The 24,465-nt window shown below is 43.9% G+C and overlaps 1 protein-coding gene across 3 annotated transcripts in view; it reads left to right on the top strand.

Annotated features, from left to right (window-relative positions):
• Nucleotides 1-217: 217 nt before the first annotated feature.
• The window catches only part of POT1 (protection of telomeres 1), a 93,409-nt gene continuing 69,161 nt past the window's right edge, over nt 218-24,465 (top strand). For 2 of the 3 annotated variants that reach the window (XR_011320740.1, XM_069764910.1), the window contains exons 1-2: nt 249-404; nt 505-619. Coding sequence is in view for 2 of the 3 variants with exons in the window: in XM_069764910.1 (XP_069621011.1) it covers nt 264-404; nt 505-619 (256 nt within the window). In the remaining variant the exon portion in view is untranslated. Of the gene's footprint in view, nt 427-504; nt 620-24,465 lie in introns of all 3 variants that reach the window. The other variant, XM_069764912.1, reaches the window with a different exon arrangement.

Genomic DNA, 24,465 nt, shown 5'->3' with positions numbered 1-24,465 from the left:
CGCGAGTTTTTTTCCGCAGCATGTGCACTGCGGATTTTGTTTTCCATAGGTTTCCATGTGATACATAGGTATCCGAATTGTACAGTGTATGAACATACTTGGCGCTAAGAGCTTCACATAAAATAGTCCGAGTGTGTAGTAATAAGTATAGAGGAAGTGACTGTGTGTGACAGGAGCGGCAATAGGCGCATGTGCAGTAGATCAAGCCGCCAGTACTGAGCGCCCGGCGGCACTGACACAAGCTCCGTGCGTGCAGCACTGTGATGATTACCCAGCACGTTCTCCCGCCCTCCCGAGCACAAGCCCCGCCCATCCCGTGCCTCTCAGGTCACGTGAGCGGCGAGGTCGCTTTGGAGAAAAACCGCGCGGCGTCACCTCCTGATCACGTGGCCTTTGTTGCCGTGGTGAGGCCCCAAGAGGATGAATGTATGTGTCTGCGCTGTAGACCGCACGTGTGTACTTGTCTGGACGTGGTCACATGATGTCCCTGTGTTCATGTTTTAGGCTCCTGCACACAGGTACACGTACACGCCGCTGGACCAGCTGGTGGAGAGCACGGTGGCCAATGTGTACGGTGTTGTGACGTTTTTTAAACTTCCATACCGTAGTAAAGGGACAGGTATGTACAATGCTGCTGTGTGGTAGTGAGCCTGGGAGTCGGAGATCAGCGCCGAGCGAAACCCCGCCCACACACCTTGTCCACGCCCATAAAGTCCTGTCAGACGCCGTGTATGCTGCTGAGGGCGGCGGCAATGGAAGGGAGCGTGCCACCTCCAAGATGGCGATCTACCTGCTCACCTGGCTATAGTCTATAGGGAACCTGCCATCAGACCCAGGGCGAGTGATTGCAGCCAGGAAGGTTTTCCTCTGGAATTCTCCGGCTTTTTCAGAGGGAACATGGTTTGAAAATCCTGCCTGGCATCTGTAGACAACCCCTTCAATAAACACCCATCAGCTATGTACAGTATAAGCCAATCGGCGCATATTTGCTGCCCTGTTTACATTGGCTGTCGAACGTCAATGGGAACAGAGCAGTTAGTAATATTATTATTATTATTATTATACATTTTTATAGCGCCATTTATTCCATGGCGCTTTACATGTGAATACGGGGCAAATATAGACAATTACATTAAACATGATAATATGGTTCTGACCTCGCCCTGCATCCTTTTCCCAGCAGCTCCTCACTTGTATATTTGAGGTAATGTGTAAGCAGTCTGCGCACCTGCCAAACAAGCGTTTTGTTCATTTGTCAGGCAATTGAAGGTACAGTATGTCTGCAAGGGCTGATGGTTGGGAATAAATGTTCTTCTGGATGCTTGTTCATCGATCAGCTCGTCTGTCTTTGTTACTAGACTCTTGACGTTGTCATGCCATTTGTGTAGATGACCACACCATTCTAGGGAGCCAGCGTACTTGCATGTGGAAGTGTTAGCTGCTGCCTTTAGGGTATGTTCAAGTTGTTTTTTCTTCCAGAGTTTGAAGAAGTTTTTAACCCCTTTACCCCCAAGGGTGGTTTGCACGTTAATGACCGGGCCAATTTTTACAATTCTGACCACTGTCCCTTTATGAGGTTATAACTCTGGAACGCTTCAACGGATCCCAGTGACTCTGACATTGTTTTCTCTCGACATATTGTACTTCATGACAATGCTAAAAATTATTTGATAGTACCTGCGTTTATTTGTGAAAAAAACGGAAATTTGGCGAAAATTATGAAAATTTCACAATTTTCCAACTTTGAATTTTTATGCAATTAAATCACAGAGATATGTCACACAAAATGCTTAATAAGTAACATTTCCCACATGTCTACTTTACATCAGCATAATTTTAGAACCAACATTTTTTTTTTGTTAGGGAGTTATAAGGGTGAAAAGTTGACCAGCAATTTCTCATTTCTACAACACCATTTTTTTTTTTTTTAGGGACCACATCTCATTTGAAGTCATTTTGAGGGGTCTATATGATAGAAAATACCCAAGTGTGACACCAGTCTAAAAACTACACCCCTCAAGGTGCTCAAAACCACATTCAAGAAGTTTATTAACCCTTCTGGTGCTTCACAGGAATTTTTTCAATGTTTAAATAAAAATGAACATTTAACTTTTTTTCACAAAAAATTTAATTCAGCTCCAATTTGTTTTATTTTACCAAGGGTAACAGGAGAAAATGGACCCCAAACGTTGTTGTACAATTTGTCCTGAGTACACCGATTAGTGATGGGACTTCGGGGTTTTTTTTGGGAATCGGCTCTTTCGGCTCTTGAATCGGCTCTTCAGTAATCTCACCAATATAATGACACAAAACCTTCTAGTTAACAGATTAACATTGTTTATATTATTTTTCATTATAAGAACATCAAACAAATGCAAAAAATGTGCAAAACAGCAGTATAACTTAACAGTGAAACATTTTTAGAAGGTCATTAGGACAAATTGGCATTAAGAAACACTAAGTGCCTCAGTTTGGACGGGCTGATCCGGTTTCTTCTCTCTGTGGTTATCTGCCCTGTTTTGGAGAAAATTCTCTCTGAAGGGACTGATGTTGCTACTGAACACAGGGCAGGATGCCAATAAAGGCTTCTTTCACACTAGCGTCGGGCTTGGCCCGTCGCAGTGCGTCGGGCCGAGGTTACCGACGCTAGCGTTGTCTCCGCCGCACAACGGGTGCAGCGGATGCTGCTTTTCAGCGCATCCGCTGCCCCATTGTGAGGTGCGGGGAGGTGGGGGCGGAGTTCTGGCCGCGCATGCGCGGTCGGGAAGACGATCCGTCGGCTGCAAAAAACGTTACATGGAACGTTTTTTTGCGGCCGACGGTCCGCCACAACACGGCGAAACCGTCGCGCGACGGTTGCGACGTGTGGCAATCCGTCGCGTAATGTTAATCAATGGAGAAAAAACGCATCCTGCAAACACTTTTGCAGGATGCGTTTTTTCTGCAAAATGACGCATTGTGATGGATTGCAGTTAACGCTAGTGTGAAAGTAGCCAAAGATGTAAGAAGACAGTGCATGAGGACAAGTGAAACTTGAGCTGTGACTGGCTGCTCTGTGGTCACATGTTCTGCCTTCATTTACATCCTGCTTCTGTATTGGCCGGGTGAATGAGATAACACTGAGCGCTGCTGCCGACTCCTCACCTACAGGACTTTCAGCAGCAGCTTTCCTCTCTCCCCCTCCAGCACACAGTCTCTCCTGGCTCCTCCCCTCCTCCTCCACCACCAGGCTGAGGGAAGGGAGGAGAGCAGAGAGCCACTAGATAACAAGCGGCTCACTGATAGGTGCTGGCTCATATCGTTCACAGTGAAGAGCCGGCTCTTTGAGTCGGCTCGTTCATGAACGTCACATCACTAACACCGATACCCCATATGTGGGGGTAAACCACTGTTTGGGCACATGGCACAGCTGGGAAGCAAAGGAGCGCCATTTGACTTTTTAATGCAAAATTGACTGGAATTGAGATGGGACGCCATGTTTCGTTTGGAGAGCCCCTGATGTGCCTAAACATTGAAACCCCCCACAAGTGACAACATTTTGGAAAGTAGACCCCCTAAGGAACTTATCTAGAGGTGTGGTGAGCACTTTGACCCACCAAGAGCTTCACAGAAGTTTATAATGCAGAACCGTAAAAATAAAAAATCATATTTTTTCACAAAAATTATCTTTTCGCCCACAATTTTTTATTTTTCCAAGGGTAAGAGAAGAAATTGGACCCCAAAAGTTGTTGTACAATTTGTCCTGAGTACGCTGATACCCGTATGTGGGGGTAAACCACTGTTTGGGCGGATGGGAGAGCTCGGAAAGGAAGGAGCGCCGTTTGACTTTTCAATGCAAAATTGACAGGAATTGAGATGTGACGCCATGTTGCATTTGCAGAGCCCCTAATGTACCTAAATAGTAGAAACCCCTCACAAGTGACACCATTTTGGAAACTAGACCCCCTAAGGAACTTATCTAGATGTGTGGTGAGCGCTTTGACCCACCAAGGGCTTCACAGAAGTTTAAAATGGAGAGCCGTAAAAATAAAACAAAAATTTTTTCCCACAAAAATTATTTTTTAGCCCCCAGTTTTGTATTTTCCCGAGGGTAACAGGAGAAATTGGATCCCAAAATTTGTTGTCCAATTTGTCCTGAGTGCGCTGATACCCCATATGACGGGGGGAACCACTGTTTGGGCGCATGGGAGGGCTCGGAAAGGAAGGAGCTCCATTTGGAATGCAGACTTAGATGGAATGGTCTGCAGGTGTCACATTGCATTTGCAGAGCCTCTAATGTACCTAAACAGTAGAAACCCCCCACAATTGACACCATTTTGGAAACTAGACCCCCTAAGGAACTCATCTAGATGTGTTGTGAGAGCTTTGAACCCCCAAGTGTTTCACTACAGTTTGTAACGCAGAGCCGTGAAAATTAAAAAAAATCTTTCCCCCCAAAATTATTTTTCAGCCCCCAGTTTTGTATTTTCCCGAGGGTAAGAGGAGAAATTCGACCCCAAAAGTTGTTGTCCAATTTGTCCTGAGTACGCTGATACCCCATATGTTGGGGGGAACCACCGTTTGGGCGCATGGGAGGGCTCGGAAGGGAAGGAGTGCCATTTGGAATGCAGACTTAGATGGAATGGTCTGCAGGCGTCACATTGCGTTTTCAGAACCCCTAATGTACCTAAACAGTAGAAACCCCCCACAAGTGACCCCATATTGGATACCCCTGTTTGGGCACACGGCCGAGCTCCGAAGGGAAGAAGCACTGTTTTACTTTTTCAACGCAGAATTGGCTGGAATTGAGATCGGACGCCATGTCGCTTTTGGAGAGCCCCTGATGTGCCTAAACAGTGGAAACCCCCCAATTATAACTGAAACCCTAATCCAAACACACTCCTAACCCTAATCCCAACGGTAACCCTAACCACACCTCTAACCCAGACACACCCCTAACCCTAATCCCAACCCTAATCCCAACTGTAAATGTAATCTAAACCCTAACTGTAACTTTAGCCCCAACCCAAACTGTAGCCCTAACCCTAGCCCTAACCCTAACCCTAGCCCTAACCCTTGCCCTAACCTTAGCCCTAGCCCTAACCCTAAACCTAGCCCTAACCCTAGCCCTAACCCTAATGGGAAAATGGAAATAAATACATTTTTTAATTTTACCCTAACTAAGGGGGTGATGAAGGGGGGTTTGATTTACTTTTATAGCGGGTTTTTTAGCGGATTTTTATGATTGGCAGCCGTCACACACTGAAAGACGCTTTTTATTGCAAAAAATATTTTTTGCGTTACCACATTTTGAGAGCTATAATTTTTCCATATTTTGGTCCACAGAGTCATGTGAGGTCTTGTTTTTTGCGGGACGAGTTGACGTTTTTATTGGTAACATTTTCGGGCACGTGATATTTTTTGATCGCTTTTTATTCCGATTTTTGTGAGACAGAATGACCAAAAACCAGCTATTCATGAATTTCTTTTGGGGGAGGCGTTTATACCGTTCCGCGTTTGGTAAAATTGATAAATCAGTTTTATTCTTCGGGTCAGTACGATTACAGCGACACCTCATTCATATCATTTTTTTATGTTTTGGCGCTTTTATACGATAAAAACTATTTTATAGAAAAAATAATTATTTTTGCATCGCTTTCTCAGGACTATAACTTTTTTATTTTTTTGCTGATGATGCTGTATGGCGGCTCGTTTTTTGCGGGACAACATGACGCTTTCAGCGGTACCATGGTTATTTATATCTGTCCTTTTGATCGCGTGTTATTCCACTTTATGTTCGGCGGTATGATAATAAAGCGTCGTTTTTTGCCTCGTTTTTTTTTTTCTTTTCTTACGGTGTTTACTGAAGGGGTTAACTAGTGGGCCAGTTTTATAGGTCGGGCCGTTACGGACGCGGCGATACTAAATATATGTACTTTTATTGTTTTTTTTTATTTATTTAGATAAAGAAATGTATTTATGGGAATAATATATATTTTTTTTTCATTATTTAGGAATATTTTTTTTTACACATTTGGAAAAATTTTTTTTAACTTTTTTACTCTATCCCATGGGGGGACATCACAGATCGGTGATCTGACAGTTTGCAGAGCACTCTGTCAGATCACTGATCTGATAGCAGTGCAGGCTGCTTCACAGTGCCTGCTCTGAGCAGGCTCTGTGAAGCCACCTCCCTCCCTGCAGGACCCGGATCCGTGGCCATCTTGGATCCGGGCCTGGAACAAGCAGGGAGGGAGGTAAGACCCTCGCAGCAACGCGATCACATCGCGTTGCTGCGGGGGGCTCAGGGAAGCCCGCAGGGAGCCCCCTCCCTGCGCGATGCTTCCCTGCACCGCCGGCACATCGCAATCATCTTTGATCGCGGTGTGCCAGGGGTTAATGTGCCGGGGGCGGTCCGTGACCGCTCCTGGCACATAGTGCCGGATGTCAGCTGCGATAGGCAGCTGACACCCGGCCGCGCTCCCCCCGTGAGCGCCGCCGATCGCGCTGGACGTACTATCCCGTCCGTGGTCATGGGGGCCCACCCCACCTCGACGGGATAGTACGTCCCATGTCAGAAAGGGGTTAATGTGGATTTTGAGGCCATGTTCTCAAGTAATATAAGCACTTTGTTTTTTTTTTTCATACAGAAAATCTGCATTTAAAGGGAATCTGTCAGCAGGTTTTTGCTACCTCATCTGAGAGCAGTGTAATGTAGGCAGAGAGACCCTGAATCCAGCAATGTATCACTTAGATTACTGGGTGCAGCCGATTTGACACAGAGCTTTTAGCTTTAGAGTGAAGCAGAGCTGAGAAAGCTAGCCCCACCCCCGCCAGAGCTGAGAAAGCTAGCCCCACCCCCGCCAGAGCTGAGAAAGCTAACCCCGCCCCCACCAGTCTTTCTGTGTACAAAGTCCATAGACAGTGAGGTGTTTAGTTGCTGGACTAGTCCAGAAACTTTAATCTTAGTAATAAATCCTTCACAGTTAGTAAACAACAGTACTTGCAGCACTAGAGTCCTGGGTTCAAATCCCACCACGGACAACATCTGCAAGGAGTTTGTATGTTCTCTCATTGTTTGTGTGGGTTTCCTCCTGATACTCCAGTTTCCTCCCACATTCCAAAGACATACTGATAGGGAATTTAGATTGTGAGCCCCATCGGGGACAGCGATGATAATGTGTGCAAACTGTAAAGCGCTGCGGAATAAGCGTTACATAAAGATTATTATTACATGAGTAATTCTGTGTTTCAGCCTCTATCTCCTGCTGTCTGCAGATTACATAGCAAAAACCTGCTGACAGATTAACTTTAAACATTCAAGGAAAGTGGATGTTATTTCATGACCACTCATACCGAGAGTGTGTTTAAATATGCTGTGGTTCTGGGCATTTCTGGTGTTATTCCCCTATAGACTTCTATGGAGAGCTTGAAAAAATATACGAAAAAGTGTAATTGCCTTTTTAGCATCTAAATGGTTGCGTTTCTTGAACTTTCTTCACAAAAAGTTAATCAGTAAAAAAAATGCAATAAACGGTAATTAATATTTTGATGTGAATACCTGTAGAAGAACTAGCACTAGCGTATACACTATGTGGGAACGTGGCCCAAGCGGATTCCTTTTTTGTGAACATACCCAAAGAGTATCTGAAGAGATTTTTGATCATTTCCAATCATGATACTATCAAATACCAGATATTCCACACATATGGAAAAAACCAATGCGTTTCAGGAGCGGCAATTGGGGTAATAGTTGTGGGATTGATGTCACCTTTATATTGTCAGGTGACATTAAGCCCACGGATTAGTAATTGAGAAGCGTCTATAAGACACCTCTCCATTACTAATCCTATAGTTGTATGGTAAATAAAGACACAGCAAGAATAGTGTATTTTATTTGAAATAACACTAAACACAGTTTGCCATTTTTATTATTACACCTAATTCCTGCGAAGCCCTCGATCTCCTGTAATAAAAGTAAAATAAAAAAAACAACAGTATACCATTCCTGTCTGTCATTGTGTCCCACGCCGTAATCCATGTCTAGGGGATAATTGGTTTTCAATCTGGATGGTGCAAAGATGTGACCGTCCCGGCTGAAAACCACTGGTGAATGAGCTGCTGGGAATGCGGCGTCAGTGACCGGCGGTGACATCATAGAGGTAACCTCCGGGCACTGAGCTTCGTTCCCAGTCGGGCTGAGCTGCGATGAGATCCGGTGAGATCCTCGCTAGTGTGTGTTTGGCTGCTGTCACACTCTAAAAGGCTGTAACATATGAAATAGCTGTCGCACCACAACAATATGCAAATACACGGAGGGGGTGCAAGACTGATGGCTAATAATATATACCGACAAAAGCACAAGAGACAAGAGCCACCAAAATATCCTCACACCACCAAAATTATAGTAAAAATAACATAAGCTTTATTGGGAACATAATTAAAAACATTTAAAACCACGCATAACGACCTCCGTGCAGATGCACCTGTGAACACTGTGTGCCAAATAGTACATATAATATTGAAACATGCATTGAATATTACAAACGTGTCCCTATCCTCTGCACTTAATATTGTCAATGTAGCTCTATATAGTCCAAATTAGAAAAAACACGCTATATACAACCATATGATAGCAAATATGCACACAGTCAAAGATAGTACAGGCCTAATAGCATACACCGCCCCACCATGGTATGCAGCTTCCAGCAAGATCCCTATGGATTCAAATGAGCAAATAACAATAAGAAATGCCCTAAACACCCAAGAAGAAGGGAAAAAGGGGGAAGATGTCTAAATATTTAGACAAACATACCCTGCATGGTCAAGCCCCCAGGGTGGAATAAAGATGAACACAATGCTAGAAAAAGAACCATAGGACAAATCCTGCTACAGGAAGCTGTGAGGCTGGATAATCACAGGGCAAATGCGGCTGGAGGAAAAGCCCAACGCGTATCGCTGTTCAAAGACAGCTTCGTCAGGGGAAGTAGTGCAAATACCCCCAATAACGCCTTAAATACCTTATAATCAGCTGTGTGGTCAGGTCCGGTGTGTGGCTGGCAGAACACAGGGGCCGGAAAACCGGAAATGACGTCGGGAAGAAGGGAAAATGAAAGTGTCCTGAATAGAACACTGCGCATGCGCCGATAGAAGGTCAAAACATCGCAAATGAATACAGGCAAAGAGCTTGAAGAAACATAAGTATTACAACAGCGCGGCTCCCGGGAGCAGATATGGTGACAGTTCTGCGATGCATAACTGTCAGCATATCCATGGGCACAAAGGAGAGAGTATAATTATACCGTCCATAGAGAGAGGCAATAGGTGCACACAAAGGGAAGAGAAGCAGAGCTGACCCTATAGAGTTAATATAAAGCCGGAAGATTAAGTCCTGAAAAAGAAATATATATATATATATATATATATATATATATATATATATATATACATACATATATGTTAGGGCATACAAAAATCATGGTGTTATAACATAATATAAATATAGTCCAGTATGCAAAGTTTACTATATCATGCAGTATTACATGCATGGATGACAGAAATAAAATTAAATTAATGCTACCAAACCATGCTCCATCAAGTTATTCACAAATGTATACATAACATCCCAACAATGTATATTAAGAAAATTTCCATAGTATGGTATTACATAGGATTCACAATTCAAGCTCTGCACACATATATTTCCGATGTCCCGTCATGTATCATATAGTCCAATGGGGAAAAGCTCAACCCATATAATGTTCCGTTTAGGTCCAAAGTCCTTCCTCTTCTCCGAAGCTCTGTAGTACATCTATTTTTCTCCAAATCTCAACCAGAGAAGATTAGTTCCAGTCAATATGATATCGGGAAATGCATGATTCCACCACAAACGCCAACCACCACCACAGGAGTCCTGATGAAGCAAAATCGAGTTATCCCAGAAAACCTGTAAAGAGGAGATCCTCATTAATTCCATGGGGTGCCGTAGAATGAAGCAGGTAGATCCAACGGGATTCTACCTGTAGCAATTTCCTATACAGTGTGCCACCCCTGTCAGAGGTCCTCAGATGTTCCAAACCAATAACTCTTGTATTAGCATAACTCCCAGCATGGTGAATCAAGTAATGAGCCGGCACCGTAGTAAGGGTCTTACCTTTGCGTCTGTCAGCCGCTGCTGTATTAATCGTAGAAAAATGTCCCTGAATCCTCCGGCGCAGTTCCTGTGAGGTCTGGCCTACATAAACACGAGGGCAAGTACATATGATGGCCCCTAAAAGGCGTTTCAATGAACAAATGCCAGCAATTCATGAATTTCTTTTGAGGGGGCGTTTATACTGTTCCGTGTGTGGTAAAATTGATAAGGCAGTTTTATTCTTCGGGTCAGTATGATTACAGCAATACCTCATTTATATCATTTTTTATGTTTTGGCGCTTTTATGCAATAAAAACTATAATTATTTTTCCATCCCTTTATTCTGAGGGCTATAATTTTTTAATTTTTCTGCTGACAGAGCTGTATGGGGGCTCGCTTTTTGCGGGACAAGATGACGTTTTCAGCGGTATCCTGTTTATTTATATCCATCTTTTTGATCACGTCTTACTCCACTTTTTGGTCGGTGGTATGATAAAGCATTGTGTTTTGCCTTTTTGTTTGTGGTTTTCACTAAAGGGGTTAACTAGTGCGACAGTTCAGACAAAAGATATGTGACCCAGCGATGTAGAATCCACTGTGCCCTCAGAGGTCTTAGGCTATTTTCACACTTGCGTCGTTTGGCCTCCGTCGCAATGCGTCGTTTTGGGAAAAACGCATCCTGCAATGTTGCCCGCAGGATGCGTTTTTTTCCCATAGACTTGTATTGCCGATGGATCGCGATGTATGGCCATACGTCACGTCCGTCGTGCACTGGATGCGTCATGTTTTGGCGGACCGTAGTCATGAAAAAAACATTCAAGGGAACGTTTTATTGTACGTTGCATCCGCCATTTCCTACCGCGCATGCACGACAGGAACTCCGCCTCCTCCTCCCCGGGACTTTAGAATGGGCAGCAGATGCGTTGAAAAACTGCATCCGCTGCCCACGTTGTGCCGAATTTTCACAACGTACGTCGGTACGTCTCGCCGACGCTTAGCGACGGCCGCGTACCGACGCAAGTGTGAAAGAAGCCTTATTTGTATAGGGTGGAGCGCGGTAATTTGCTGATTTGGGAATGAAATAAAAAAATTATAATCATTAGAAAAATTTATTTTATATTTTAATTATACTGAACAGTAATGGAATTTTTAAATTACATGGTTTTAAATAGTGTATCTGGCAAATGTCGACCTTCGCTATCCACACACTGCTGCATACGTTTTCTGAAGTTTTCATGAACTCTAACAAGCATGTCCACTGGTATTCTGCCAATTTCAGCTTCAATATTGTTCCTTAGGTCTTCCAAGGTGTTGGGACGGTTGATATACACCTTAGACTTCAGGTAACCCCAAAGGAAAAAATCGCATGGGGCTAAATCTGGTGAGCGTGCTGGCCAGTTCACATCTCCCCTCAAAGAGATAAGCTGTCCAGGAAACATTTGCCTCAAACAATTCATGGTAACCCTCGCTGTGTGTGCAGTGGCACCATCCTGTTGGAACCATGTATCCTCTAGTTCCATTGCCTCAAGAGCCGGCTGAAAATAATCCTGTATCATAGACAAGTACCGTTCGGAGTTCACAGTTATGGCACGACCATTATCCTGAAAAAAGTAAGGACCAATGATGCCTACTCGTGATATGGCGCACCACACAGTGACGCGGTCCGAATGCAGAGGTCTCTCGTGAACTTCTCTGGGGTTTGTTTCACTCCAGTAACGCATATTTTGTTTGTTTACACACCCACTGAGGTGAAAATGTGCCTCATCAGAAAAAAACACAATTGCGTCACGGGGTATCGTTGCTAACATGTCTTCACAAGAGGTCCGCCGTGTCAAATAGTCCCATGCTGACAAATGTTGGACCACGCACATTTTATACAGGTGAAAATTCAGTTCATCATGAAGAATCCGGTGGAGAGAACGTCTTGAAATGCCAAGAGCAAATGATTGCTTCCGAGCAGAGCGTTTCGGAGATTGCAGTACTGCTGCTCTAACTCTCTCGATGTTTTGTGGTGTTGTAATCCTTCTCTCAGGTCCCCTTCGTACACATGACACATTCCCTGCTGTTCTGAATGCATTCACCCAATTTACAATTGATTGCCGTCCAGGAACACGTCCGCGTGGAGGAACAGCGAATTGTAAACGAAAAGCACGCTGCACTGCAATGATCGAGTGGGCATTTGAAAAATACGCTTCAACACAAAATGACCTCTCCTCACGTGTCCACTGCATGATGGCAACTGAAAGGCAGAGGAATACAAATCTCCCATCAGCCACTGTAAGCCACACCCACTCTCCCCTCTCTTCGACCGACAGTGCCGCCACAGCATGCAGTGCAAAAAAGCAAATTACCGCGCTCCACCCTTATTGAGAAATCTTTAAAAAATGTAAAAAAGCACAGTTATTTGCAGTCAGATCAAACCAATGGACATCTAGAGCAACATGTTTCTGCCTATAGCGAGGCCTTAGTCATGATCTAAGGTTTTGCCGGGTCACATATTTTGTCTCAATTTCGTTGCTGCGACCCTGGCTGACGGATGAATTCCCAGAGTGAGAGGAGGACGGTGAGCTTCACAAAATTTTTCTTTTCTTTTTTTCTTGTTATAAGTTTCATAGGTTGGTTCGTTGCGGACGTGGCGATGCCAAATATGTGTACTCTTATTGTTTAGATTTTTTTTTCTTCATTCAAATATTTATTTAGAGATAGAATATATGTATTGATTTTTATTACTATTATTTTGTTTTAAATATTCTTACAATTATTTGAATTTTTTTTTTTTTTTTTTAACTTTTTTCTAGCTTTTTTACTTTGTCAACAATGATTTTTTGCAGGCTGATACAGCAGCTTCTATAGTTTGCAGATGAAGCAGCTGTCAGCACTGCACTGACAGGGAGACTTGGTGATCATGCACTGCCCATGATCACCAGGTTTCCTAGCTCTGGTGACCTGAATGTCGTCATGATGACATCGGCTCACCATGGCTTCAATCGGGACCCCGCGTCAAGCCGCAGAGGGGGGTGTTCGATCGCAGAATTTCGGGGGTTTAAAGTGCCAGGAGCGGTCTGTGACTGCTCCTGGCACCTAGTGTCGGGTGTCAGCAGGAATAGTACATCTGATGTCAGAAAAGGGTTAAAAGTTTGAACATAGTTTTTTTTTTTTTTTTTAATGTTTCGTGTTTATTTATAAAAATACCATCCTACATTTACCATTAACCCCTTTGTGACCTACACACCAGCAAGGTGTTCCCATCGGCCTTCGTGTCTGTCATTACGATACTCCTGCGAAGCAAGCGTTTAGTTCTGGGTCTTTCAAGAAGGGGTTGAAAAAATGGAAACTGGCTGCGGTGTGAAGGGTTAAACCTAAAGCACAATGTGTCACTGAAAAACAGCTGCAGAATCGCTAGGATATGTTGAAACATTCCACAGTTATTATCTCATAAAGTGACACGTCAGATTTGAAAAATTTGGACAGGTCACTAAGGGGTTAATATTACATTGCTACTTTATCGCTTAATGTAGCTTTGCTGTTTATTTGTAGACATCTTAGTTCTACCCAGCAGTCAGGAATGAGTGATAAGGTTGCTACTTTTTTCCGTATTGGGCCATTGTTAGCACTTTCTTACCAGTCCATCTGGTTTTATCAGCATGCTTTCTGTAGACATTTTCAGCTGTTTTTTATGTCATTGCATTAATTGATTTTTTTTTTTTTTTAATTCAATACTTTTTACGCGTAAAGTTAGCGTACTTATTTTGGACTCTGCCATTCGCCACAAATTCTAAATTTGCCTTCCAGTGAGAATACAGAACCAGCTCTGCTCCATATTAGATAATTTTTGCTTCCAAGAGTCTTGTTAGCCAGAATTTTGCTTAATAATACATTTTCAATAAAGGACCCAGTAATAATGCAAAACTAATTAAATATTCCAAATTACCTAGCTTTCCCTTGAAGCTACAAAATAATGAGAGCTTTGCAAGAACATAAATAAATTATCCTTATAAGTACATTTTAGTATACTGCGAGCAGTAGGAATTTGTGTGGACCGGATAGACTATAGAATGAAAAGCTTCATATTCTGTTAGGTGCTCCATTTATGTGTCTGTAGGAAATTCTCCATTTATTGAGATGTAAGCCAGTTAGTGAATCTTCTTTTCTCTGAACTTATGTTTGGTCATATCTTTCATCCTGGTCTGAAGATGATGTACCTTCCATTACTGGGTCATGCCCTCCTGCCCTTTCTTCGTAAATGGGGAAAAATGCAGTTCCATCTTTTCTAACTAATGAGAATGCTGGATCTCCACAAGCCATTTCAGATTAAAAGAAGAAAAAAACATAATTATTATTATTTATATAGCACCATTAATTACATGGTGCTGTACATGAGAATGAGTTACATCAAAACACAAATATCACTTACAGTAAACAAAACTAACAATGACAGACTGGTACAGAGGGAAGAGGGCCCTGGCCCTTGCGGGCTTACATTCTACAGGATTATGGGGAAGGAGACAGTAGGTCGAGGGTTGCAGTAGCTCCAATGGTGTAGAGGTGGCCGTGTGGTCTTTACAGGCTGTAAGCTTTCTTGAAGAGGTGGGTTTTCAGGTTTCTTTTGAAGGATCCAAAAGTAGTGGATAACCGGATGTGTTGGGGCACTGAATTCCAGAGGATGGGTGATATTCGGGAGAAGTCTTGGAGGCGATTGAGTGAGAAGCGAATAAGCGTGGAGGAGAGGAGGAGGTCTTGGGAGGACCGGAGATTACGTGAGGGAAGATATTGAGAGATTAGAATGGAAATATACGGAGGAGAAAGGTTATGGATGGCTTTGTAGGTCAGTGTTGGTAATTTAAACTGGATACGCTGGGAAATTGGGAGCCAGTGAAGGGATTTGCACAGAGGTGACGCAGGAGTGTAGCGAGGAGAGAGATGAATTAGTCGGGCAGCAGAGTTAAGGACGGACTGGAGGGGTGCAAGATTGTTAGAAGGTAGGCCACAGAGGAGTATGTTGCAGTCGTTGAGGCGGGAGATGATTAGAGCATGCACGAGCATTTTGGTAGAGTGTGGGTTGAGGAAAGGACGGATTCTGGAAATATTTTTGAGCTGGAGGCGACAGGTGGCGAGAGCTTGGATGTGCGGTTTGAAGGACAGGGCAGAATCCAGGGTTACTCCGAGGCAGCGGATTTCGGGGACAGGGGAAAGTGTGATTTCATTTATTTTGATAGATAGATCAGGTAGGGAAGATATGCGTGATGGATTAAAGATAATGAGTTCAGATTTGTCCACATTGAGCTTGAGGAAGCGAGAGGAGAAGAAGGAGGATATGGCTGATAGACACTCTGGGATTCTGGAGAGCAGAGAGGTGACATCTGGGCCAGAGAGGTAGATCTGAGTGTCATCGGCATATAGATGGTACTGGAAGACATAGGACCTTATGAGTTGTCCCAGGCCGAGTGTATAGATTGAGAGGAGTAAGGGTCCTAGGACAGAGCCTTGGGGGACTCCAACAGAGAGGGGGTTAGATGAAGAGGTAGTATGGAAGTAGGAAACGCTAAATGTGCGGTTGGCAAGGTATGAGGAGATCCAAAATAGGGCAAGGTCTTTGACCCCAAAGGAAGAGAGGATCTGTAGTAGGAGGCAGGGGTCAACTGTCGAAGGCAGAGGACCGGTCTAGAAGGAGGAGTATAGAGAATTGTCTGTTAGCTTTGGCTGTAAGTTAGTCATTAGTAATTTTGGTCAGGGCAGTCCCAGTGGAATGGTGAGGACAGAAGCCAGATTGTAGGTTGTTGAAGAGAGAGTTAGATGCAAAGTGAGAGGAAAGTTCAGCATGGACATGCTGCGCAAGGAATTTGGAAGCAAATGGGAGCAAAGATATGGGGCGATAGCTGGACATACCGCTTGGGTCAAGGGATGGCTTTTTGAGGATAGATGTGATTGTGGCATGTTTGAAGGCAGAGGGGAAGGTACCAGAAGTTAGTGAAAAGTTGAAGAGCTGGGTTAGGGATGGGATTAGTGTGGTGGTGAGGTTGGGGAGGAGGTGGGATGGGATGGGGTCAAGTGCAGAAGTGGTGAGGTGTGATTTGGAGAGAAGATGAGCAAGCTCCCCTTCAGAGATTTTGGAGAGTGAAGTTATGGGGTTCGGGCATTGGTCTCTCATACAAAGGGGTTGTGGTGGTTGGACAACAAAGACTTGCCTTGTTTGGTCTATCTTATTTTTGAAGTGCGTGGCAAAGTCCTCGGCAACGATTAGGGAACTTGGAGGGAGCAGTGGTGGGTGGAGGAGGGAGTTAAGTGTTGAACGACTGTTTGGGGTTGTGGGATAAGGAAGATACGAGGGTTGTGAAGTAGGCCTGTTTAGCAGAGGTGAGAGCTGATTTGAATGCCAGTGTTGCTTGTTTGAGTGCAGTGAAATCATCTTGTGAATATGTTTTCTTCCAACGCCGTTCTGCAATTCTGGATACTTGCCGAAGCTTTTTAGTGATGTTATTGTGCCAGGGTTGTCTATTGGTTCGTCGCACTCTGCTATGCATAACAGGGGCGACCGTGTTCAATAGCTGATGCAAGAGTGGCATTGTAGAAAGCAGTGGCATAATGGAATAATCTTTAAAGATTATTTTTTCTTTTGCTCGTACAGAATTTATAGTGGGGATGAAAATTTGAGTATATAAAACAGGCAAGTCTTACCCTCTTTTACATTACATTAAAGGGGTTCTCCAGGATTACTCTATGCGATGGTCTTTTGTATCCTTAGAAAATGTGCAATGCATGCTGTCACGACTTTCCAATGCCAGCGGCAAAAGAGGGTGGTCACATGACTGCAAGTATGCGATTTGCATAAATGCGGTCACATGCCATCTAGATGTAAACAGCTTTGGGCAATTCGTTCGTATTGAGTGAGGCACACGTCTAGTTGGAATGTGGTCTGAAATATGTATGGGAGAATCCTGATAGTGTACAGTGTGCGCGCTGTGAAAATTCAAATGTCTCCAGTCACATAGTTTTGGCATTCTCACGACATTTTGCCCATACCTGGTAAACTGAGTATAGGGGATGGTATGTGATGAGGCATGGCAAACCCCGCTTGGAAAATTCATGACAAGCGGAAGCATTCATTATGCCACAAATCTTACTCCAGGCCCCAACTGGAATACATTTTGTGGCGAAGCACCCCTAAATGAACTGGGAGCGTCTGACTCCTGCACGACTCCTCATCAAGACTGGTGTGAGCATCGTTGGTCTTGATAAATTGGGGCCATAGATTGGAGTGTGGAGTGGAACAGTGCTGGATGCCAGAGAAGATGGCGATTGGTGAGTATATTCACACATAATACATTACACTAGTGGTTACACAGGTATAAGGAATAAAATTAGCAGGAGTGCTTTTCTAAAGGGAAAAGAGCTTGCATTGCTTATCGGGCAGCATGTGAGCATTCCAACACACAGAACTGCTTTCGTCTCATACAGTGAAAAATGGTTGACTATTATTGCAAATTCTTTCCTCATTCGTATAAACTGTAACGCATGAACCTATTAAATACTTTCCAAACCTGGATTAAAGCACCTGTTCAGTTTACAGGTAAAGGGAACCTGTCACCATGAAAACGCCATCCACAATGCAAGCACCATATTAGGCCGGTTTCACACGTCCTAATATTTCCGGTACCGGAGATATCCGTCTCTGTGTGTGTCCTACATGCAGCACACGTGTGGCAACCGTGTGCCGCATCAGTACCACTTGGATGGCGCCAGGGGAAGCAGCGCTACAGTAAGCGCTGTTCCCCTGCGTATGATGCTGAAGCTGGCTGTCATCCGTTCTTCCCTGTTTGGCCGAGCGAGCAGGGGAGAATGAATGGAAAAAAAAAACGACATGGGGTCCCCCGATATATTTTTCAACCATCCCGGCAAACTCATACGTGCGGGCTGCTATTCTCAGGCTGGTAAGGGGCCATGGATATGGGCCCTCCCAGACTTAAAAAAGCAGCCCGCAACTGCCCAGAAAAGGCGCATCTAGTTCTGGAGCTTTGCCCTGTTCTTCCCACTTGCCCTGTAGCGGTGGCATTTTCCCATGCTGAAGAGTTCATTATAGTTCAGGCCGGCAGAGAGCGCAGCTTCAGTGACGTCACCGCTAGTCACTGAGGTTCAGCTCCCACAGCATTTCATTCTTTCCCCAATAGTTTACAGCTGGGAGAGATCGCATTAGCACCGCTCCCAGTTGTAAACTGTACATTCCCCTAGATATGGTTTACTGCATGGGAGTGACTGTACGCCGGACAGGTATGGGTATATTGTTGGTTTATTATTTTGACATTTTTTACAGGAGATTGAGGGCTTTGCTTGGAATGGCAGACTAATAAAGATGGAAAAACTGTATATTCTTTTATTCCATTAAAAGACTTACTGTGTGGTGTTTGATTATCCCTTTAACTACTATAGGAATAGTAATTGATAGGTGTCTTATTGACACCTCTCCATTATGAAGCCAGCTTAATGTTACCTTACAATAGGAAGGTGATATTAACCCCTCATTACCCCACCTGCCACCACTACAGGGCATGTGGGAAGAATCGGGCAAAGCTCCAGAATTGGCGCATCTAATAGATGCGCCTTTTCTGGGCAGCTGCGGGCTGCTTTTTTTAGGCTGGGGGGCCTATATCCATGGCTTCTTATAGCGTAAGAATAGCAGCTCACACCTGTGAGTTTTGCCAGGTTGGTTGAAAAATATAGGGAGGACCCCACGTCGTGTTATTTTTATTTATTTTTTTTCATTCTTACCTGCTCGCCGGCTGAGCGGGGAGAACGGATGACAGCTGGCTTCAGCACCAAATGAAGGGGAACAGTGCTTACTGTAGCGCTGCTTCCCCGTCCGTGTGGTACTGATGCGACACACGGTTGCCACACTTGTGCCCCATGTAGGACACACACGGACACGGATATTACTGATACCGGAAATATCGGGATGTGTGAAACCGGCCTTATAGAGCAGGGGCAGCTGAGCAGATTGAGATAGTTTTCTGAGAAAAGATTTAGCATAAGCTGTGTATTAATACTTGAAAGGGAACCTGTTGGATCCAGTAACACTATTAGCCTCCAGATAAGGGGTTAATTTGCAGGTTAATAGCTTTATGATGCCAGGCTGCAGAACTAAGTGTGGCACCTGGGACAAAATGAACTTCTTTTCTCATGGGGCTGCTACCGTAGCTTTCAGTCATGCCAGTGTGCCCAAAGCAATTACAGTCATTGGTCACAGTACTGAAAGCGGTAGCTGTATGCACGCCCTGGCACGGACTGACAGCTCGCTCAGTAGTGCATCAGTGCTGAAAATGCAGTATCGTTCTGCAGTTTAATGGCGTAAGTGGACATGATAGGTTCACTTTGACTTTGTCAGCACAGAATGACTTTTCAAGTACAGATGCTCGGTGCATCAAAGCGGGGCCATTATTTAACTACACGCCTGCTTGTTTTCTATCACTCGCCTTCTCTATGAAACCAGAGATGTTAATCAAACAAGAGGGAAGGGTGGATATTGAGGAAAAACAGGCAGGTAGTAATGGGAACTTAGAGATTATTAAAATCACTTGTTTTACATTATTATTATTAAAAATTAAAACGACAGTAACACTTTAAATCACTGACTACATCATGATGCACCAAGCGCCTGTACTTTATTTGAGCAGTCATTTTGTGTGACTGATTTCCCTTAAATCCCAGAAAGAGCAGAGGTTTTTCGGCCCTGTGAGCTGTCCTATCAGTAACTGACAGCTATTTATTTATGCGCTGTTATACAACCCATGGCAAAAATTATATAATCACCGGTCTTGGAGGATGTTCATTCAGTTGTTTAATTTTGTAGAACAAATGCAGATCACAGACATGGCACAAAACTAAAGTCATTTCAATTGGCAACTTTCTGGCTTTAAGAAACAGTAAAAGAAATCAAGAACAAAAAATGTGATAGTCAGTAATGGTTACTTTTTGTAACCAAGCATAGGGAAAAATTATTATTATTATTTTCACTCAATTCTGAGGGAAAATTTATAGAATTATGAAAAATAAACAAACACAAAAAGACTCCAGAACATCACTAGTATTTTGTTGCACCACCTCTGGCTTTTATAACAGCTTGCAGTCTCTGAGGCATGGACTTAATGAGTGTCAGACAGTACTCTTCATCAATCCGGCTCCAACTTTCTCTGATTGCTGTTGCCAGATCAGCTTTGCAGGTTGGAGCCTTGTCATGGACCATTTTCTTCAACTTCCACCAAAGATTTTCAATTGGATTGAGATCTGGACTATTTGCCAGCCATGACATTGACCTTGTGTGTCTTTTTTCAAGGAATGTTTTCACAGTTTTTGCTCTATGGCAGGATGCATTATCATCTTGAAAAATGATTTCATCATCCCCAAACATCCTTTCTATTGATGGGATAAGAAGTGTCCAAAATATCAACATAAACTTGTGCATTTATTGAAGATGTAATGACAGCCATCTCCCCAGTGCCTTTACCTGACATGCAGCCCCATATCATCAATGACTATGGGAATTTGCATGTTCTCTTCAGGCAGTCATCTTTATAAATCTCACTAGCTGAAGAGCCCGGCGTTGCCTGGGCATAGTAAATATCTGTGGTTAGTTATAGCACCACACTTTTCTTATTTTCCCATCACGCCTCTCATTTTTCCCCCTCACATCTCTCATTTTCCCCCTCACTCTTATTTTCCCCCTCACTCCTCTCATTCCCCCCTAACACTTGTCATTTTGACCTCACATCTGTCATTTTCCGATCACTCCACTATTTTCCCTCCTCTCATTCTGCACTCACACCTTTTCATTTTCACCTCACACCCCTCATTTTCACCTCAGTATATAATATACACCTGTATATCAGCTCCTGTATATAGTATATACCTTTATGTCATCTCCCCTGTAAGTAATATATACCTGCTGTATGTCATCTCCTCCTGTATATAGTATATACCTGTGTCATGTCCTCCTGTATATTGTATGTACCTGTATGTCATCTCCCCTGTATATAGTATATACCTGTGTGTCATCTCCCCTGTAAATAGTGTATACCTGCTGTGTCATCTCCTCCTGTATATTGTATATACCTGTATGTCATCTCTTCTGTATATACTATATACCTGTATGTCATCTCCTCCTATATATAGTATATACCTGTATGTCATCTCCAGTATATAGTATATATCTGTGTGTCATCTCCCCTGTATATAGTATATACCTGTGTGTCATCTCTCCTGTATATAGTATATACCTGTGTGTAATCTCCTGTATATAGTATATATCTGTGTGTCATCTCCTCCTGTATTAGACCTCGTTCGCACGTTATTTGCTCAGTATTTTTACCTCAGTATTTGTAAGCTAAATTGGCAGCCTGATAAATCCCCAGCCAACAAGAAGCCCTCCCCCTGGCAGTATATATTAGCTCACACATACACATAATAGACAGGTCATGTGACTGACAGCTGCCATACTTCCTATATGGTACATTTGTTGCTCTTGTAGTTTGTCTGCTTATTAATCAGATTTTTATTTTTGATGGATAATACCAGACTTGTGTGTGTTTTAGGGCGAGTTTCATGTGTCAAGTTGTGTGTGTTGAGTTGCATGTGGCGACATGCATGTAGCGACTTTTGTGAGATGAGTTTTGTGTGGCAACATGCGTGTAGCAAATTTTTGTGTGTCGAGTTGCATGTGACAGGTTAGTGTAGCAAGTTGTGTGCAGCGAGTTTTGCGCATGGCGAGTTTTACGCTTGGCGAGTTTTATGTGTGGTGCGTTTTGAATATGTGCAAGTTTTGTGTGAGGCAAATTTTGCATGTGTTGCAACTTTTGTGCATGTGGCAATTTTTCCGCGTGTGCAAGTTTTGCGTGTGGCAAGTTTTCCATGAGGTGAGTTTTGCGTGAGCCTAGTTTTGCATGTGGCGAGTTTTGCGCGTGGCGAGTTTTGAGCAACGACCTTTGTGTTTCGACTTTTATGTGGCGAGGTTGGTGTATGTGTGGTGAAATGTGTGCTGAGGGTGGTATATGTGTTCAAGCACGTGGTAGAGTGTGGCGCATTTTGTGTGTGTTCATATCCCCGTGTGTGGTGAGTATCCCATGTCGGGGCCCCACCTTAGCAACTGTACGGTATATATTCTTTGGCGCCATCGCTCTCACGCTAAGTCCCCCTTGTTCACAACTGGAAGCTGTCAATTTGCCTCCAACACTTTTCCTTTCACTTTTTCCCCATTATGTAGATAGGGGCAAAATTGGTGAATTGAAACGCGTGGGGTTAAAATTTCGCCTCACAACATAGCCTATGACGCTCTCGGTCCAGACGTGTGACTGTGCAAAATTTTATGGCTGTAGCTGCGACGGTGCAGATGCCAATCCCGGACACACACACACACACACACACACACACACACACACACACACACACACACACACACACACACTCAGCTTTATATATTAGATTGGAACGGCAAAAGTTCCAGCATCATCACCTTGCCCAATGCAGATTCGTGATTCATCACTGAATATGACTTTCATCCAGTCATCCACAGTCCACTATTGCTTTTCCTTAGCCCATTGTAACCTTGTTTTTTTCTGTTTAGGTGTTAATGATGGCTTTCGTTTTATCTTTTCTGTATGTAAATCCCATTTCTTTTAGGCGGTTTCTTACAGTTCGATCGCAGACGTTGACTCCAGTTTCCACCCATTCGTTCCTCATTTGTTTTGTTGTGCATTTCCGGTTTTGGAGACATATTGCTTTAAGTTTCCAGTTTTGACGCTTTGATGTCTTCCTTGGTCTGCCAGTATGTTTGCCTTTAACAACCTTTGTCAGGAATCCCCTGACCGCTGCCACCAATTTGTCACGATTCACACCGTGACCGTCACCCCTGCGTCACGGGTTGGGGTGACTTTAGGCCAACAGACGGCTATCACATGTGCAGGGGGGCTTATCTTAGTTATCCCTCCACTGCTAACAATGTGACGAGAAAACACACAAGGCTATTGACCTCTTAGTTTACAGCAGGGGCTTATTCTAGGTATCCCACTGCTTTCAATATACCACAAACTGCAGGGATTTATGTATATCCCGCTTACAGTTCCACTTAACACTTGCAGCTCTCTGGCGCCCCCCTTACTCTCAGGTCAGATTAGGTACTGCACCCTGGGTAATTAGTCGCCAGAAAGGCTGCCTGCTATGTACTGGCTATTGGGCACGCTGCAGCGACGCGATAACTACTCCCACCCAGGCAGGAACAATAATTATCAACGCCGCAGTCGCTACAGCATCACTCAACAGTCTGCACACTATCGCTGCCACCAGCTTTGATTAAACGGGTCCGAAGCTAACCCAACACAGTAGCGTAATTCTCTTAAGGAGACTTAGGGTACGTTTAGAGCATGGAGAATGAACTAACATAATATTATATCCCATAAAAAATTAGGCAGTGCTTTATCAAAAATATTTTATAAAGATGTTACAAATGAGACAATTGCAAATATGTACAAGGGTAATTATGAAGTAAACAGGGATTAAATGAGAAAAAGTAACACTCACATGTTCAAAGCATGGCAGGCAACCAGGCTAGTGGAGTTTTTTCCATACGTCCCAGCTCATTGGACGTGCTGCTGGCTTCAGGAGAAGACAAGAAGTCAAGAAGAAGTCTGAGCTGGGGAAGCCTGCCACACACTTAAAACCTTAAGGCTGTGACATCACAGAAAGGCTGGCTTATCCAGACCCTCCTCTCTACATTCTGAGTAAACTTTAAACTATTTTCTCTGATTTCTATAACTTCACTACAAAACATGTCAGAGTCATAACAAACCCATCATTCATCTCGGATTAACGTGAGCATTCTAATGAGATCAAATATGTCCTATCTGGGATACATATTTACAGAGAAATCACTACTTCTTTACCAGATGGAGTTAGAAGCCCGTGTTTCGCGGGATGGGTAGATACACAGAGTGAGAATACGAATATATACCGTATATACTCGAGTATAAGCCGAGATTTTCAGCCCATTTTTTTGGGCTGAAAGTCCCCCTCTCGGCTTATACTCGAGTCATATACCCGGGTGTCAGCAGGGGAGGGGGAGCGGGGGCTGTGTAGTTATACTTACCTGCTCCCAGCGCGGTCCCTGCAGTCCCTGGCTTCTCCGGCGCTGCAGATTCTTCCTGCACTGAGCGGTCACATGGCACCGCTCATTACAGAAATGAATAGGCAGCTCCACCCCCATAGGGGAGGAGCCGCATATTCATTGCTGTAAATGATCGGTGCCATGTGACCGCTCAATTACAGGAAGAAGCTGCAGCGCCGGAGAAGCCAGGGACTGCAGGGACCGCGCCGCA

Source organism: Ranitomeya imitator, chromosome 4, assembly GCF_032444005.1.
Source record: "Ranitomeya imitator isolate aRanImi1 chromosome 4, aRanImi1.pri, whole genome shotgun sequence".
Classification (NCBI taxonomy): domain Eukaryota; kingdom Metazoa; phylum Chordata; class Amphibia; order Anura; family Dendrobatidae; genus Ranitomeya; species Ranitomeya imitator.
Note: the sequence above shows the minus strand (reverse complement) of the source record. Positions and strands in the feature narration are given on the sequence as shown.